Below are 17643 nucleotides of genomic sequence, written 5' to 3'. Positions count from 1 at the left end.
ATCTGGCCTTTAGCATCCCTCCTGAAACTCATTTCTGCTCTTCTGTGATCAAATGCTCTGCCCATTGATCTTTTCCAGGATGTACGGTTTTACTTGCTGTTTGCTGGCTATTGCATCTCACCAAAGACTAGTACAGAATGGCTTCACACAGCAGTACGGAAGAGATTCAAGCTGGCCAGGTCGCAAAAGCTCACTGTGAAGCTTAGAATCCCTTCTTAACAAAGTTAGGTTTATAATGTTCTTCCAAAAAGATTATGCTGCTCAAACAGGAAGCTCATATTATACAGTGTGTGACTAACACATATGGTTTTACTGGTCAACAATTTGAAACAAGTTCAATTCCATAGACTAAAAAAACACAAACCCTCAATTGTTTAACTTTTAGCCTGTTCATTGAAAACTAATGGGGTATATATAAAACAAAAGTCAATAGAGTCAAGCTAAGAAATGTAGAACTTGGCTCTGGGGGACTTCACTGAAGACTGCAGAAGAAAGAGACTCTTCTCATCCCAGGAGAATGAAGACTGTCACATGAGCTGGACATAAGCACAAAACATCCAGCTTCCTGTAATCCTCAAAAAAGTGCAAAATAAATAAATAAATAAATAACAAAAAACACAGAAGAGAGAACTTCATTAACTTCACTGTGTGTGGTTAATACTCCCTATTAGCATGTGAGGATTTGTCAGAAGACACTCAGAGCTTCCCCGACGACACATAAGGGCTAAGACTCACACAGCTAATAAACCTCTCTAACTAGTTAGCATCATCTATAAAAATACTGCAGCCTTAAATATTATAAAATGGTAGAGCTGAATGTGAATCTCATTGAAAGCATTTTTTCTATATCATAATAAGCACGAGCCCTATTTACAATGTGATGCCAAAAACAGACAGACACTGCTTAATGTTTGGAAAAAGATCTTATATGTGCCACTCCACTGCAGAGGCTCTGCATAGTAAATATGAGTACATTTCTGATCCATTTTTCCTGGGGTCTTTCCCTCTGAACATCAATATGTAAGCCACAGGAGCTTCAAAGCAGGCAGGAGGAGACATCCTGATAACACAAGACTTGATACTCTGACTGCTCCCCAAACTGCAAAGGATAAAACTCCCTTGCAGCAGAGTCCTGCATTTTATTACTATGTGCCCCACTCCTGGCTTTCCTTGCAATGCCATATCCTCATATTTTCCTTCCAATTAGAAATTCATAAGGGAAATCTGTGTACCAAAAGGTATAATCTGGGATACATGTTGGATCTTTTCCCCCGCAGAGGACAGAGTTACCAGTCCCTTGAGATTTTTTTTTTCAAGTCTAGCTGACATTTTGGTGCCAACAACAACTGCTGGTTAAATCAGCTAATCAGCCAAGATGAGGCTTTTTGTTCTCCTGCTTTTGTGACTTCTTTGTTTTATTTTTATTTTTGAACATTTAAAGTTGCCAACAGGACTTCCTTAGTGGCACAGTGGTTAAGAATCTGCCTACCAATGCAGGGCACACAGGTTCGACCCCTGGTCCGGGAAGATCCCATGTGCCACGGAGCAACTAAGCCCATGCGCCGCAACTGCCGAGCCCACATGCCCCAACTACTGAAGCCTGCACACCCTAGGGCCTGCATGCTGCAACTACTGAGCCTGCATGCTGCAACTACTGAAGCCCACATGCCTAGAGCCCGTGCTCTGCAACAAGAGAAGTCACCGCAATGAGAAGCCCGCTCACCGCAATGAAGAGTAGCCTCCGCTCGCCACAACTAGAGAAAGCCCATGCACAGCAGAAGACCCAACACAGCCAAAAAATAAAAATAAAAAATAAATTTGCCAACAATTCCAAATGGTGTCTCATTATTTCTTTCCAATTTGTTTCCATGTGAAGATAAAAACTATTGTATCCAGACCAAATTATAATAGGATGCATAAGTGACCCACCATAAGTCCTACAGATAGATAACCTCCTACAATGGTTTGAAAAGGAATTTTTTTACATCAAGTCACAAAAGGGAAAAATGCAACTCCATACTCCTTTATTACCTATATTCATCATCAACAACAAGAGCAAAGATTTTTTGAGTACCCCCCAGTATCACAAGAGGAACTCCTGGAGTTTAAATTAGTAAAGCTAGACCTATGCAGTTTATCAATTCAGAACAAGGTCAGACATTTGCTTACAGAAACAAAAAGGTTTTCCTCTTCCTAGCCATTTATGATTTAAATCTTTTTTTTTTAAGTAAAGACAGGAAAGAGGTTAAAATGCAAAGCTGGTTTTTTTCCATACATAACTTTGTGACTTACAATAGGTCAAGCATCGGTGCTCAGGTTTACAGCCAGGAGAGGTTATGAAACAGGTATGGGTATCTGTAAAAAGAAAAATAACAATTATTTGATGAATCTTAAATGATATAAATTTTTCATTGAGAGTATGATACCTCATGATACCTAAATCCATATAAGAATCTCTTCATTTCTTCTCTTCTTGCACCCCTTTCAGGTTCTATTTTTAGCATTCTATTTTTAGATTTCTGCACTCATTGCTGAGGTAATATGATGTGCAAATTTCCATTAACTGGCAAAATACTGAAAAATCAAAAGATTTCTTCCTAGAAAATATATAGGAAATTTGCCTCAGCAAATCTCTGCAAGAACTTCTATAAGGCTATCTACTCCTAATCTCTTACTGAGATTTGAAACACATAAATACAAATATTTCTAAATGTTTGTCAAAATGAAAAAGTCCCTATAAGAAAACGTGGGAAAATAGAATCCTATTGAAATATAGAAAAATAGAAATCTATTGGAATTCATCAACCATAAGGATTTGGATTCTGTTAAAAACAACAACAACAACAACTCATACTTAAAATAAGTTTTGGCGTAGAATTTGTGGCCAGATTTACCTTACTTAACCAGCAGACTTCTGGTTCTTGTTTATATGTTTACGTGATCTTGTATCTTGTCCCTTAATGAAAAATCATCTTTATATTGTCTTACTGAGTAGTTCTACATATAGTCCACATAGGGTTCTCAAAGATTTTATAGTTATTGTATAAGCGCAATAAATTTTCTTCATGTTATTTTAGTTGTTATTACAAACACTATCATATTTGGGAGAGGAAAGTCTGCATAATGTACACAGTTTTGGAAAATGGGTGCAAAACTAGTGTAGAAGCCAGGTCCTGACAGAGACATGCAGTATTTCCCAAAGCCCATAACTGTTTATTTTCTGTCCCTGTGAAAGAAATGAAATTTTCAGAATGCCCACAGAATAAAAAGAATACGAATTCAGACTGTGAAAGGACCATGACCTATTGCTGATTACTTGAGAGTCTGGGACTTAACCAACACACCCACCCTCAGCTCATCCTCAGGATTAGCGCATCACCATTTAAAATACTTCCACGATGAACAGTCTTCTGTGTGAATTTTCCTTGTGTTCAAGTATTTGGCATTACTTTCTTCTGTGTCTCTGACTATAATCATCACAGTCACTGTTTTGTCTTACTAGAGCCACTTGAAATAACCAATCTCTGAGTAACCCCTACTAATTATTTGAGACTTGGGAAGAAAAAGCCATTCTGAAGAGGTTCCCATTCTACCTTTAGCCTTCGCATTTTTCCCAGAAAAGAATAAACTATGTCCCTGTCAATAGCATCTGTGTGTGTTTGGCCGAATAATGCCTCAAGGAGCAGTGATACAGCACAGGAGTTAAGAGAATGAAGCCAGAGCCACTGAAATCCCTCAAGCCACAAAGTATTCTCCCTGAACTTGATGGCCTGTCACTATCTTTATCTGCATATATACATGTTTATTTTCCAATAAAAATTTTCATTTAGAGGTAGGTTTAAAGAGAGAGTTGAATAGGTTCATGGAAGCCTCAGATAAGTTAAAACATACATACGAGAAAACCACTTTAAATTATATATAATGTAGTGGACTTATTGAAGTTACTTTTATAGAATATATTTCAACACAATCTTTCCTAAAAAGGATTTTGAACTGTTTTAATTAATATAGAATTGAATTCTATATTAATAGGATTCATATAGAATTGTCAGCACATCAAAAAGCCCATCTTGCCTTTAAAGCATGTTAGAGAATTTTCCATATAAGCTTAAGGTTATAAGAGCTTTATACCAACTCCCTCCCCAGTCCTCCTTGAACACACATAAATACACACACACGCACACACACACACACGCACACACACATACACACACACACAGCTCCAGGGAAGAGGCAGAGCTAGATCCCCATATAGACTCCACTGCCAAAATAGAGGTTTCTGCATTCAAGTAAGCTAATACCCATTACTCATAACAAAGATGAACAGAATACTTACTCTGAGCCAGGCACTGCACTACAGCCTTATATGAATTCTTTCATTTAATGCTCAAAACAACTCTATAAGCTATTCATGATTTGAGGCTTAGAGAGTTTTTGTAGGTTTAGAGAGAATTGCCAAGTTCACATGGCCAAGGAAGAGTGCAGCTAGAATTCAAACTTAGGCTGTCTTACTCCAGAGCCCCATGCTTTTGCTGTCCCAGTCACAGCATTTTTAGCAACCTCCTATAAACCCATGGAGCACCTTTAAGTCACCATTTCAGAGCTTAAAACTTTGTACTCCTTTCTTGTCCTTAAGTTGCCATGTTTTTTAGTTCAAGTGTCAATTTACTTCCTTCAACACTGGAGCCAAGTAAGCCAAGAAGGCTTCTAGAATTGAGCCAATGATTAGAATCAGGAAGTAATAATGAAATTTTTAGGCTGTAATAAGGCAACAGTTGGAAGCGTAGGAAAGAAGGGAGCTTCTTTTTCAAAGTAGCTAATTGTCTTATCAACTGAGAAATGGATATATCCAGTTTGGCATATTCTGAAATAGTAGTTAAAACAAAGGAATTATATCTAATGTAGCAACATGGAAAAAATCTGGAAAAACTTAAGCTTGAATGAGGAAATCAAGTTGGAATATGTTATGTACTGAATAATATTATACCTTTAATTCTTAAACCCATAAAATTACATTATATATTGATATGGACACACACATGTAAACAAAATACAAAAAAACACTGATGGGAAGGGGAAAAAAGTCTACCTTGGGAATGGTTACTTCTGGGGAACTTAGGGAGTTACCAGCTAGGGAGTAAATAGAGGACTTGGACTATATCTGTAATGTTGTATTTATTTCAAAATGTCTGAGATGAAGTTGGCAAAATGTAAATATTTTTTAAATGTAAGAGGTGATTACGTGGTATCTGTTATATTCGTTTCTATAAATTCCTGAATATGTGAGAGTTTGTTATTTCAACATAATGCTCTGAATGTTTGAAATAGTTTATCATTTCAACTGCACAACTGAGGTGGGAAAAGTTATGAGAAATAGATAATTATGTATTGTGAGATGGGGAATGTATTGATATATAATTCACGCTCTCTTCTGAGGAAAGAGAAGGAAGGCCATGGAAAAGAGACTGACCAGCCACTGTTGAATGCAAGGAGCATGGAGCAGTTTGGTGGCCATCTGAGCACACAGTCTGGGGAGGGGGAAGACGTCAAAGTAGTGGTTAGATAGAACACGGGAGGAGAAAGGGGGATGAGAGAATATAGTGTTCTGTTGTGGGTGTGGCGGGGGAAGTCATATGTAAATGAAATGTTTGAAACCTGAACTATAACTGACTGCAAATGCAGAGTCCTGGCTGGGCTGGAGCTGAGACTCAGACACACCCAAGTTAGGGAGAATAAGAGGACACCCAGCACCCTTTTTCCCTCCTGCAGACACAGAATTTATTGAAATAAACTGGATTACTTGACACTGTGGATCCGCCTGGGAAAATAATTAAATCCTGACCCCAGTTAGGTTTCACACATACACAACTATGTCTGTTTAATTGAGGGAAACTCAAGTAAGATCAGAAATAACAAGAGACAACAGAAAACGTAACAAAGGGAGCTAAGTGTCTGGTGCAGTAAATTCAGCAAAAGAACCCAGTGGAGGGCAGAGAATTTAGCAGCTCGGAGCAAAACCCAAGAGGAAACAGGCATTCCAGCAGCATATTCGAGCCCTGTACCTATGAATTAACAGCTGTCTCACAACTTAGAAACTTTGGGGCACAAGCCTTTGTATCATTCCCAAAACTAAAGAAAGAAACACTCTATTTTTCATTCTCAAAAACAAAATTGGTGAAACTATTAGCAAAGATCCTAAATGAGAAGGTGTTGGTGGCAGCGAAGTCCCAGCTTACCAGGCTCAAAGGCAGCTGCAACATCAGAGTTCCAACCAGATTACTTCCAGGTGGAAGTTCCGGCTGCAGCAGGAGCAATGCAGTTCAACTCAAAAGACAGCACTATTTATCTAACTCATTGTGTTTTAAGTCTCACCAAGCCTGTTCTAGAGCTCTTTGTCTTCACCATGAACACAGAGCAAGGAAGCATTCTTTCTCTGACTTTGCAAAAGCTCCATTGGCTGAGGTGCCTGAGACAAGGGCCACACCAAGGCAGTGATGGCAGCATTGTGGCAGCCTGGCACCAACAAGGCGGCCCTTCCCAATGAGGCGGCCCTTCGCTGGGATCTGCAGCTAGACTGCAGTAGCAACGGCAGAGTTCCAGTTTTTGCAGCTGTGGCAATTCAGTTTATGAAGTCCCAGCAGTGAGCTCTAGCCCGGACTCAGCATGGATAAAGGAAAAGCATCTTGTGGGGGAGTTTCCACAAATAAATGGAGGAGGGGGACTCCACACAAAGCATAATGGGTAGGTGAGGTGTAGAGGAATTGAGACGTGAATGTTTTTGTGCTCCTAAGGTGGGAAAGGCTGAGATGCCCAAGTTACCTTAACTTGCTGCTTGAAAGACGGAACGTTTATGAAGGTCTTTGTGCTTCAGAGGGAAAAAACCATAATAAAATAAAACAAAACACAAGTTTGAATTAGATCATTCTTTGCAATGTTTTTGCATCCCTCTAAGATATGAAATCTTCTAAGAGGATTTTTTTGGTTAAGCAAACAAGGAATGGGAAGGGGGGAGGAAAAGAAAGAAGAAACTGCAAATGATCAAATATATCCAATTACAGTATGTTATGATGACAATCTCTTCAATTGTAAACAATGAGAAACATGTAATACTTGAGCCTGTTTTAAATGAAACTTGGTGCAATAGCTAGAATTTTAGCCTGAAGCCTGATGGTATAAGGGGAGAGGTGACAGCACCCCGGCAGCAGGGATGACGGAAGACAGGAATCCAGGTGAAATGAGGAGGGGCTGAGCCATAACAGTGACCACAGAGCTGGCTCCAAAGATAAAAAGCCCCCCAACTCACCCCCAAACATTTAAAAGCCCGTAACACAAGCCATCCTCAAATTACAAAGCATTTAAATATACGAAGAAAGGGAAAATTATGGAAGTGAGAAAGGCAGGAGACGTAGAAACACCAGAGGTAATTCTGATGCAGTGTTGAGGATTGTCCAGAAACATGGGTGGAAAGGGAAGCTAGTCATCCTCTTAAATGTGTCCTACGTGGAGAAGCATTTCAGCCAATTGGCTTGTTGAAAGTGCAGGTACCCTTACTCACCCAGCACTTTGCCCATATCAGGAATCATGCTGGCTTCCCTGGGAGATCTCCCTCTGGATTAAGCGGTTCCATCAGTTGCTGTATGAGAAGGTGGCAAAGGGAGAGTGCACACTGACCCTAGCGGGCCCAGCCCAGCCTCTTAAGAGGGCAGACGGGACACATGTGAGCCGTCTCTACCTTCCTGAGTCTTGCACAGGTATAAATACACAAGCGTCACAGCAAAGGATCACATGGGGACCAGAAGAGGCGCACGCATGCTGAACTCCTGCTGTCAAGGTAACAACTACCTTCAATTCCTGGCAACAGGATCCTTCCGGATCTGCTGTCAGAGAAACTAAGGGATTAGCCAGACTTCTCCCTCTAGGGAGGTCACTGCCCTCCAGAGGGCAGATCAATGTATTAATTCCCCCAGAGGAGACTGTCAGCATTGCTCAGCTGTGGGGGACACAGTCCATAGCCCTTACACTTCACACCTTCTTACTGCTTCCAATACAGACTTAGTACCCACAGAGGAGTCTATCTCCAGACAGTGATACACGATGGCTTGTTGGCATCCTGGTCTCTGTGGAAAATGGTCCATCATCAAATCACAGCAATTCCTTTTGGTGAAATTCAAATCTTATCATAATGGGACTTGAGGATTTGGTGATACCTGGAGATCATTCTGGCTACAGAATCTTTAAAGAAATAGCATGCCTGAAATTCAAAGCACAAAAGGACATACCACTTCTACAGCCATAGGTGTTTTAACACATTGCATATGTGCACATGCTTCCCCTGTCTTGACCAAATAATAGGTTTGGAATAGGAATGCATAGCAATTATAAGACCGCAAAGCCCCCACCTCTCCCCAGGAGGTGTCTCGAGAGCAATAATATCAGAATTCTCTCAGCAACGAACAACTGACACCACTTTCCTGCAATCCTGGCTCCCTGAGATGACTGCCAAGGCCTCTGAGAGTTTTACCTCTGCCATAGAAGCACCCTAAAGCTGACAAAGAACAAACATTACATCACTATTCCACCAAAGTAGAGAATAGCTCTTCATGACTTCGTTCTTAAATTATTGTACGGATCCCAAAACAGCAATGCTTTGTTCCTCCAATGTTCCCAAGATTTTCATGAAAACATCTCTTTGACATTTTACTCGCAGGCCCTCCCTAGCACTCAGACAGGGATCCGTGGGAACTGGACAGAGTATGAGCTTAATGAAGAATCCTCAACGTGCCCCCAAATTATCCCACCCCCACCAACCCTAGGCTGCCGCCAGCCCTTATTCCTTTAGGATGATTTATTGCCGATCAGGCTGCTCAGGCCACTTTGTAGATAGACTCCTAGAGACCTTGCAAATTTAAGGAAGCCTGAGACACAGACCTCCCAGAATGATCAAATCTGGGATAAACACAGTTAAGGTGACTTTATTTATGACCATGTACATCATTCTCTCAAGGAAAATGACTTCCTCACAATGGAAGACAAAACTATCATTAAACAAGAGAGAAGGGCTTCAACTAAGCAAGAGCAAAGATTCTGCACATGTCCATATTTACACACCCGAGAGAGGAATGAGAGTGTACTGAGGAAAATCAGAGTCAGAAAGCTCATAGCTTGAAAAATTCTTCCTTTGGGTGACCTCTCTAACCAAGGATCAAGGCTCTTCTATTGTCAGACACATAGAATCAAGGAGATGTCTGGCAACTATCTCTCTTAATCACAATTTCCTCAACTGTGAATATCAAGGGATGTTAACTTTTGAGAATCTGAGAGCTACAGATCTTCCCCCCAGAAAAACAAATACAAACACTTCTATACAAAATTTTGCACATAATTTTGGGAGGATAAGTTTCACAGATCTTAAAATTCAGGTTAAGGAACCCCGAACTAGATGATTTCTGAGATTTCTTCCAACTCTAAGATGAGTTTATGGAAGTTCTGGTTAAACTTGACAGATTAAACAATCTCATTTTTCTCTACTCCCTCCTAAAAACTTACCAGAAAAATGAAAACAATCAGAAAAATAATAAAAGGTGAGGAGATGTTAACAAAATAACAGGAAGTAGAAAGTAGATGGACAAGTCAAACTGACTTAGCTGAGCAGAGATTTAAACAGCTGCACAGAAACCATTCAATTCACCACCCAGAACACTGGAAAGGCTCTGAAATTGAAGGCACTAGTACCTATGAAAGTAAATGTGAGAAGGGAAGTCAATCAAGGTTTACTCTCTTGTACAGGCTCTACTAAAGCCCAGTAACTAATTTTGTATTCTTTTTCTTAAAGAGGAGCCCCTAAATTGTATAGCTTTATGCCCCAATAATCTTGAATTTGTCCTTCAGTGTGGCTGAAACAAAGATAAGTTGAAAGTCTTTATTAGAAGAAGTTAGATTCCAAGATGCTCCTCCTCAACCAGGGAATCACTATGTTGTACACCTGAAACTAACATAACGTAAATTAACTATACTTCAGTTAAAAACTATCTGGAACATAGTGGACATTCAACTAGTATGAGATAAGTAGGTGAAGAATAAGTGAATTAATGAATTAATGAATTAATGAATGCCAATTGTACATTCAACAATGATTTGATGCACTTTGAGGGCCCAAAATGTGCTAACTTCTAGAACCCCTTCATGGGACCACAGTACTCCTATATTCAAATCTTTTCTCATGCTATCTTTTCTCCATAGAATACATCCTTTTTTTCTTATAGTTCCTAGAATCTCGTCTTTTCTTATCAAGGTTTTTCCAAGTAATGAGCTGAAAAGAGGCCCATTCTATCTAAACATGCATTTTCCTGCAACTCACACTTGATTAACATAAATACATTTGCACTGATTTTTCTAAATAATGTATAATCATTCAGTATATTTGCAAGACAGTAATTCTTTTGTCTGTTAATGTACAGAAAAAAGTCTTAATTATCTATTTTTATTGGAAGAAACTGAGTGCAATAGGAGAAAAAACAAGAGAGGTATGGTCCATACCAAATCTTGCTTTCAAATTCTTAGGCATCATTAAGCAGAATACATAACAAAACCATCTGCTACAATGCTCATTATTTCCTATTTACTTTTCCCCCTATATAGTATATAACCTAACTTTGTCAACCAAAATATTGATCCTCTTTAACTGGGGAAAAGTATAAAAACAAACACAAGCAAAATAGCAAGAATAGCAAGTAGCTTATTAGTTAGCGTGGATAATGAAGAGTTGAGTAAACATCTTGTTTTGGTCTATCTTTGTCTACCTAAGGTAGAGTGTGCTGGGTAGAAAAAGATAGAAACCAAAATTAAAAGTATATACTCTAAGAACTCCAGGATCATTTTTTACTAACCAACTTCCTACAGAGCCTTCACACATATCCTATTATATTTGATTTTTTAAAGTCCATATTTATAAAACATTTCAAAAAATAAATGACTGCTGATGCTAAGTGACAAATACATTCCCATATGCTACAGAAGAATCAAGTACATTACAGAAAACAAAAACAAACCTGTACATTAAAGTGCCAAGGATTAAAGAAAATTCTTTTATTCATTCAACCAATGTTTATCAAGCATCTGCTTCATTTTCCAGATACCATTCTAGGCACTGAGAACACAGTAGTAAACAAAACAAGTCCCTGCTCTGGTGGAGTTTACATTCTAGTGTAGGAAGACAGACTATAGACAAATACATAATTTGTCAGGTGGTGATAAAAACAGTAAACAAACACAAAGCATGGTAAAGGGAACAGTGGGAGACAGAGGCAGGTAGTTAGGGTAGTCAGCTAAGGCCTGATTAATAAGATGACATTTGAGTAGAGACCTGAAGGAAGTGCTGGAGTGAGCCATGAAAAGATCTCGGGGGATAGCATCCCAGGCAGGGCAACATCAGGACAAAGTCCCTGGGACAAGTGTGCTTGGTATATTCAAGGAACGGCAGAGGCCAGTCTGCTGTGAAGCCAGCAAGGAGGAAAGCAGTAAGAAGTGGAGATCATGAAGTACCTTATAGAGAATAGTAAGGTCTTTTGTCTTGCCTCTGATTGAAATGAGAGACAAAAGAAGGGATTAGATTTCCTTTACCCTACTGAAGAAGTCAGTCCTTTATTTCTATCTGGGATGGAGTAGAAGGAAGGAAAGGAATACATTAACAGGAATCACAATACCAAGGAGGGAAGAGACTAGTCCTGGTGAACAAGAGACTGATTGGAAATCCACTTAAGATCACAACATGTGGCTCTTGCAATTTTTATCTGAAAACACTGTTAATAGCAGGCTGACATTCGTGATTTCCTTCCATCTTAAATGCAGTAACCTCCTATTTTCCCATCAGGTGAGACAGGAATGCTAGTCTAAATTCAGCCTAATCATGGTGCCAATAATAGCACAAATGCGAAGAGCACTTCTGAGCTGAAGATCCCCAATTTCTGCTTCTGAATTAAGCCTTGTTACATGTCCTCCAGGTTCAGGTTAATCACCATCCTGCGGTGAGCAAACTCAAAGGAGAGGCATCAACACTCTAACAAAGCTAGACCTCAGAACAAATTACCAAGCACTAGCCAGGCAAATTTGCCAGCATGCAGTAATCTCGTCTTTCTAGTTGCTGTATTTTTAGCAGTGACTGCTGAGCAACTCATTTTCCCACACTGAGGCTACCAGAGTAATTTTCCAACAGAACTTGCACAAAATATCACCAGCTAATTTGTTTAACCTTCATAAGCTTTCTTTCTCTCCCTTCCTTCTTCCTTCCTTCCACACTTCACTCCTCCCTCCCTTCCTTTCTTTTTCTTAGTAATCATAGTTACATTCTGGGCCTAAATTGTCTCCTTTAGAGGTGAAGTCTCTCCCTGCTTTAGGGAAAGAACTTTTCTGTGTTTAATTTTAATGGTAAATTAGGTTCAAAAAAACAACATCTGTTTTGAGCAATATTAAGATTGTACTGTGAAGTTCAAGTCCTCCTGGTGAATTCTCTTTCTAGTGAAATATTTTTGTGGTTATTGCTGCAAAAGAAATGAAAACTATTTTGTTCTTCAAAACGGATGCCAGTCAGGGAGCTCTATGGGAATTCCTGCTTCCTCAAGTTTCAGCCTATTCTCCTCTTTACAGCTACCATCACCTGGTCCTTATCTTCCCACACCCACTGGGATTTGAAGACTCTCATTTATTGTTCATCACTATGCAGAAAAAGAAATGTAACAGAAATTCAAATTGCGATGATGTCACAACAAAATTTTAAATCTCACCTAGTTCTTCAGGTAATTAATTCCTATTCTATACTGACATCTAACTGGAGGCAAGCAAATCTCTTTAGCACCTTTCCTGAATTTTCTTAGGAAGTGTCATCCATCAAGTGTTTATTAGGCATCATTATGTGCCAGGTATTGTTCTAGGTCCTAAAGATATAAAACAAAGCAAATAAACAAACAAAGATTAATAAATCCCTGCTATTGTTTCAGTGGAAGGAAACATGCACTAGCTTGGGGGACTGTGATAATACCATAGAAGAAAATGAAACAGGGAAAGAGGATAGGAAGAATTGGGGCAGAGGGCAGGTGCAATTTAAAACAGGTGGTGGGTCATACTGAGTGAAGTAAGTCAGAGAAAGAGAAGTATCATTTATATGCGGAATATAAAAAGAAATGATACAAATGAACTTATTTACAAAACAGAAACAGACTCAGAGAAGGAATTTATGGTTGCGGGGGCAGAGGGCTGGGGGAAGGGATAGTTAGGGAGTTTGGGATTGACATGGACACACCGCTATATTTGGGCCTCCCTGGTGGCACAGTGGTTAAGAATCTGCCTGCCAATGCAGGGGACACGGGTTTGAGCCCTGCTCTGGGAAGATCCCACATGCCGCGGAGCAACTAAGCCCGTGAGCCATAACTACTGAGCCTGAGCCCGTGCGTCTAGAGCCTGTGCTCCACAACAAGAGAAGCCACGACAATGAGAAGCCCGCGCACCACGAAGAGTAGCCCCCGCTCGCCTCAACTAGAGAAAGCCTGCACACAGAAACGAAGACCCAACACAGCCAAAAATAAATAAATACATAAATTTATAAAATACAATAGATAACCAACAAGGACCTACTGTATAGCGCAGGGAACTCTGCTCAATATTATGTAACAACATAAATGGGAAAAGAATTTGGAAAAGAATAGATACATGTGTATGTATAACTGAATCACTTTGATTTATACCTGAAACTATCACAAAATTGTTAATCAACTATACTCAAATATAAAATAAAAAGTTTAAAAAATAAAATAGGTGATCAGGGAAGGTATCACTGAGAAGATTCATTTGAACAAATACACGGAAGATTTGAACATACAAGATACCCTTTCAGGAAGCATTCTGACTTTCTAAAAGTCATTTCCTTTCTGAAAAAACGTGTCCTCTGTGGTGGTTTTAAGGAAACATATTTTATAGCCTTTTTGATCACTTTACACAAATTTAAATATGTTAGCTCAAAGATGACCATTCTCATCATTATTATCTAATATTGTTCTGGAGGAAAACAGTGGCCAATGCAGTTGGTCAACAGAAGAAATTAGGTATAAAAATAGAAAAGGAATAGGTAAACATTATAATTTGTAGACCATCTAACAACTGCTTTCCGCTTAAAGAAAGAACAAAAATCAATTAAAATTAAAAGAGAAATCAGCAATGTGAATGGTTACAAAATTAATATGTAAGTATTAATTGCCTTCATATGTATTAATAGCAACAACAGTTTAAAAATACAAAGGAAGATAAAATCTCATTTACAATAACAACAGAACATGGCAAAATATTTAGGAATAAACTTGACAAGAAATGTGCAAGAACTTTGAAGAAAATTTTGAAACACTACTAAGGAATGCAAAAAATAACCTTTAATACATGAAAATGAATACCAAGTTCATGATTAGGAAGACTCAACATCATGAAGATAGCTATTCTCCCTAATTTAAATCTATAATTTAATATGATCCCAATAAAAATACCATCAGAATTTTTGTCAGAAAAACAGTGAGGGGCTTCCCTGGTGGCGCAGTGGTTGAGAGTCCGCCTGCCGATGCAGGGGACACAGGTTTGTGCCCTGGTCTGGGAGGATGCCACATGCCGCGGAGCGGCTGGGCCCGTGAGCCATGGCCGCTGAGCCTGCGCATCCGGAGCCTGTGCTCTGCAACGGGAGAGGCCACAGCAGTGAGAGGCCTGCGTACCGCAAAAAAAAAAAAAAACAGTGAGGTATATTTAAAGTGCATATGGAAAAGAAGAAAAGCCAAAAGGCTGTGAAACTCTAAAAATATAAAATTAATAATAAGAGGGGAACAAACCTACTAAAATTATTTTTATTTTGAAACTTCACCAATTAAAATAGTGTGGTGCCACTGAATGACTGACAGACAGATGAATGAAACAGAACAGAAGATCTAGAAATAGACATAAATATATGAGGGAACTTAGTATAAAGGTGGCATTGCACATCATTAATGGGAGATGGATTATTAAGTAAATAGTTCTGGAACAAGTAGGTTAGCTATAAAATATTTTTTGTCATATCATTTATACCAAAATAAACGTTTGGTACATAAAAGTTTTAAACATTAAAAAAAAACATAAAGCATAGACTCAGAGTAGGGAGGGCCTTACTAATTATAACACAAAACCTGGAAATCATTAAAAACTGATCAATTCAAGTACATAAAAATTTTAAATTTCCACATAGCACAAACACTGTAAGCAAAAATAAAAAAAAAAATTTCAACAAGTATAAAAAGGAATACCCACACATTGCTGGTAGAAGTATATAAATTGGTACCAGCTCTATTGAGAGCAATTTGGCATTATTAAAATTAAATCTTAAGTGTATACATCTTTGACTCAGAAATTTCTTCTAGGAATTTGACCCAAGTATTTATTGATACATGAGAGAAAAGACATATACAAATATATTTATGCATTATTTAAAATATCAAAATATTGAACCAAATGGGATACATCTATGTAATGGAATCATATGCAACCTTCTAAGAGTAAGGCAAATCTGTATGTACTGATATGAAATGATCTCCAAGATCACTATTATCTTCCCTTAGCCCAGGAGCAGAAACAGAGACCCAAAAACCCAATGGATTAAGTTTGAGACAGAAAAAGTATGCATGTATGCTTCTAGCTTAGCTTTTTTGTCCCCAAGGAGTTAATATGCCTAAAGCTAAGATAGAGACAAGAGAGATGGAGAACAGACCTGGATGGCGTCCAGGACTGGAGGCCCTTTCAAAGTGGGAGTGGGAAATTTTTAGGCCCAGGAACATAGAGAAAAGGACTCCATGATAAGTTATTCTTAATGTGTACCCCACACTGACACTTTGCCTCTGAACATTAACCATCTAACCAACCTGGACACTCTTAAGATGTCCCTTGAAGAGTGAGTGGGACTTAATGTGGGGAATCTGGACATCCTATGTGGAGGTGGATACCTAAGGGAAAACTCTGCCCCCTGACCAGTGTGGAACTGAATAGAACCAGTTGGGAATTTCTGTCTTTAGGAAATGATGGATGCACCACGACTGTCATATATGTCATCCCAAGGAATTTGAACTTACTCTCAATTCCCAAACTTTGTATCAATCATTCCCATTCATGATGTCTTCTGTGAAAAACACTGTGAAAGATGGCTCTCCTGACACAACTAATTTATGGTGATGGAAATGAGAATAGTGGTTATCCTAACAATGTAAAGAAATTGTAGCATGGGACTTCCCTGGTTGCTCAGTGGTTAAGAATCCGCCTGCCAATACAGGGGACATGGGTTCAAACCCTGGTCCGGGAAGATTCCCACATGCCACGGAGCAACTAAGCCCGTGTGCCACTACTACTGAGCCTGCGCTCTAGAGCCCGCGAGACACAACTACTGAAGCCTGTGCACCCTAGAGCCTGTGCTCGGCATCAAGAGAAGCCACCGCAATGAGAAGCCTGTGCACTGCAAGGAAGAGTAGCCCCCGCTCACCACACTAGAGAAAGTCCTCGTGCAGCAACGAAGACCCAATGAAGCCAAAAATAAATAAATAAATTTATTTAAAAAAGAAAATGTAGTGTGAAAAGGAATTCAAATGTTGGTAATGTCAGTGGGGGGCACATCTAAGAGCCTTCTATGGTACTGAAAATGTTCTGTATATTGATGGGAGGCAGTTAGATGCATGTAAACATACTTTTAAATGTTTGCTTAAAATTTACAGATCACTGTATATAAATTACACCTCAGTTTAAAAAAACTAACCTGGGCTTTCCTTCTATTCAGCCACAACCTACTTGGGCCTGAGTTACCCACATTCGTCTCTTTCTCCCCCATGAAGGGTCAAACTCACCTGTTCAGCAAAATTCCAATGTCAGATAGTACAAATGCAAAGTCACAAGGAAAACAGAAACACAACCATATTTAGCTGGTGTAGAGATCAAAGAAAAGTAAATAATGGACTGTGGCTTCATCAAACATTTACAGACAAGTACAGGGCAGAACAAAGCAGCCAATAATCAAGATATACGTTGGGATTATATTTGCTTTAGAACAATTTATTTTCAAATTTGCGATTGGCTTTTAAGTCTTTCATTTAACTCTAACATTTTATTAAAAGATTATAATAGAATTTTGGTTAATTGTGGTTTTATAAAACTATAATCTTTTAGTGCTTTTAAAAATACTTCTTAAAATTAAAAAAAATACTTTCTTTTTTGAAACTTTGTATTTGCATTGCCCTACAGTCCAGTGACCTATATGTGTCAAAGCAGCTGCAAGAACTCTAGTAAGACTAAGAAAAATTTGAGTTCCTTTTCACACTACATTTTCTTTTGTCTGCACGTGTGGGAGACTTATCTACTTTCGGGAAAGTGTTATGGAGATTTACTTTCCTTAGTTCTGAGCCTCTTCTTGTTTCAGTCAAAAATACAACACTCCCTACTATCCTATTCCCACTCCCCTTACTTCTCAACAGAAGTAATTTTTGGTGTGAGGGTAAAGAGCAAAATAAAGTCATAGGCCAAGGGTGGCCAAAGTCAATGACCTCTGTGGCAAACCCAACTAAGCTTGCTCCTACCAGAAGCCACAATTTGAGGGGTGTGGGA

General features: G+C 38.9%; 1 protein-coding gene across 1 annotated transcript in view; it reads right to left on the bottom strand.

Annotated features, from left to right (window-relative positions):
- Positions 1-2121: 2121 nt before the first annotated feature.
- DCK (deoxycytidine kinase) overlaps positions 2122-17643 on the bottom strand; it is a 59950-nt gene continuing 44428 nt past the window's right edge. The window contains exon 7 of the mRNA XM_060092512.1: positions 2122-2355. Coding sequence (XP_059948495.1) covers positions 2335-2355 — 21 coding nt within the window. The 3' untranslated portion in view covers positions 2122-2334. The remainder of the gene's footprint in view (positions 2356-17643) is intronic.

Source organism: Mesoplodon densirostris, chromosome 1, assembly GCF_025265405.1.
Source record: "Mesoplodon densirostris isolate mMesDen1 chromosome 1, mMesDen1 primary haplotype, whole genome shotgun sequence".
Lineage (NCBI taxonomy): Eukaryota > Metazoa > Chordata > Mammalia > Artiodactyla > Ziphiidae > Mesoplodon > Mesoplodon densirostris.
The sequence above is the reverse complement of the archived record's forward strand: the minus strand, read 5'-3'. Positions and strand labels throughout refer to the sequence as shown.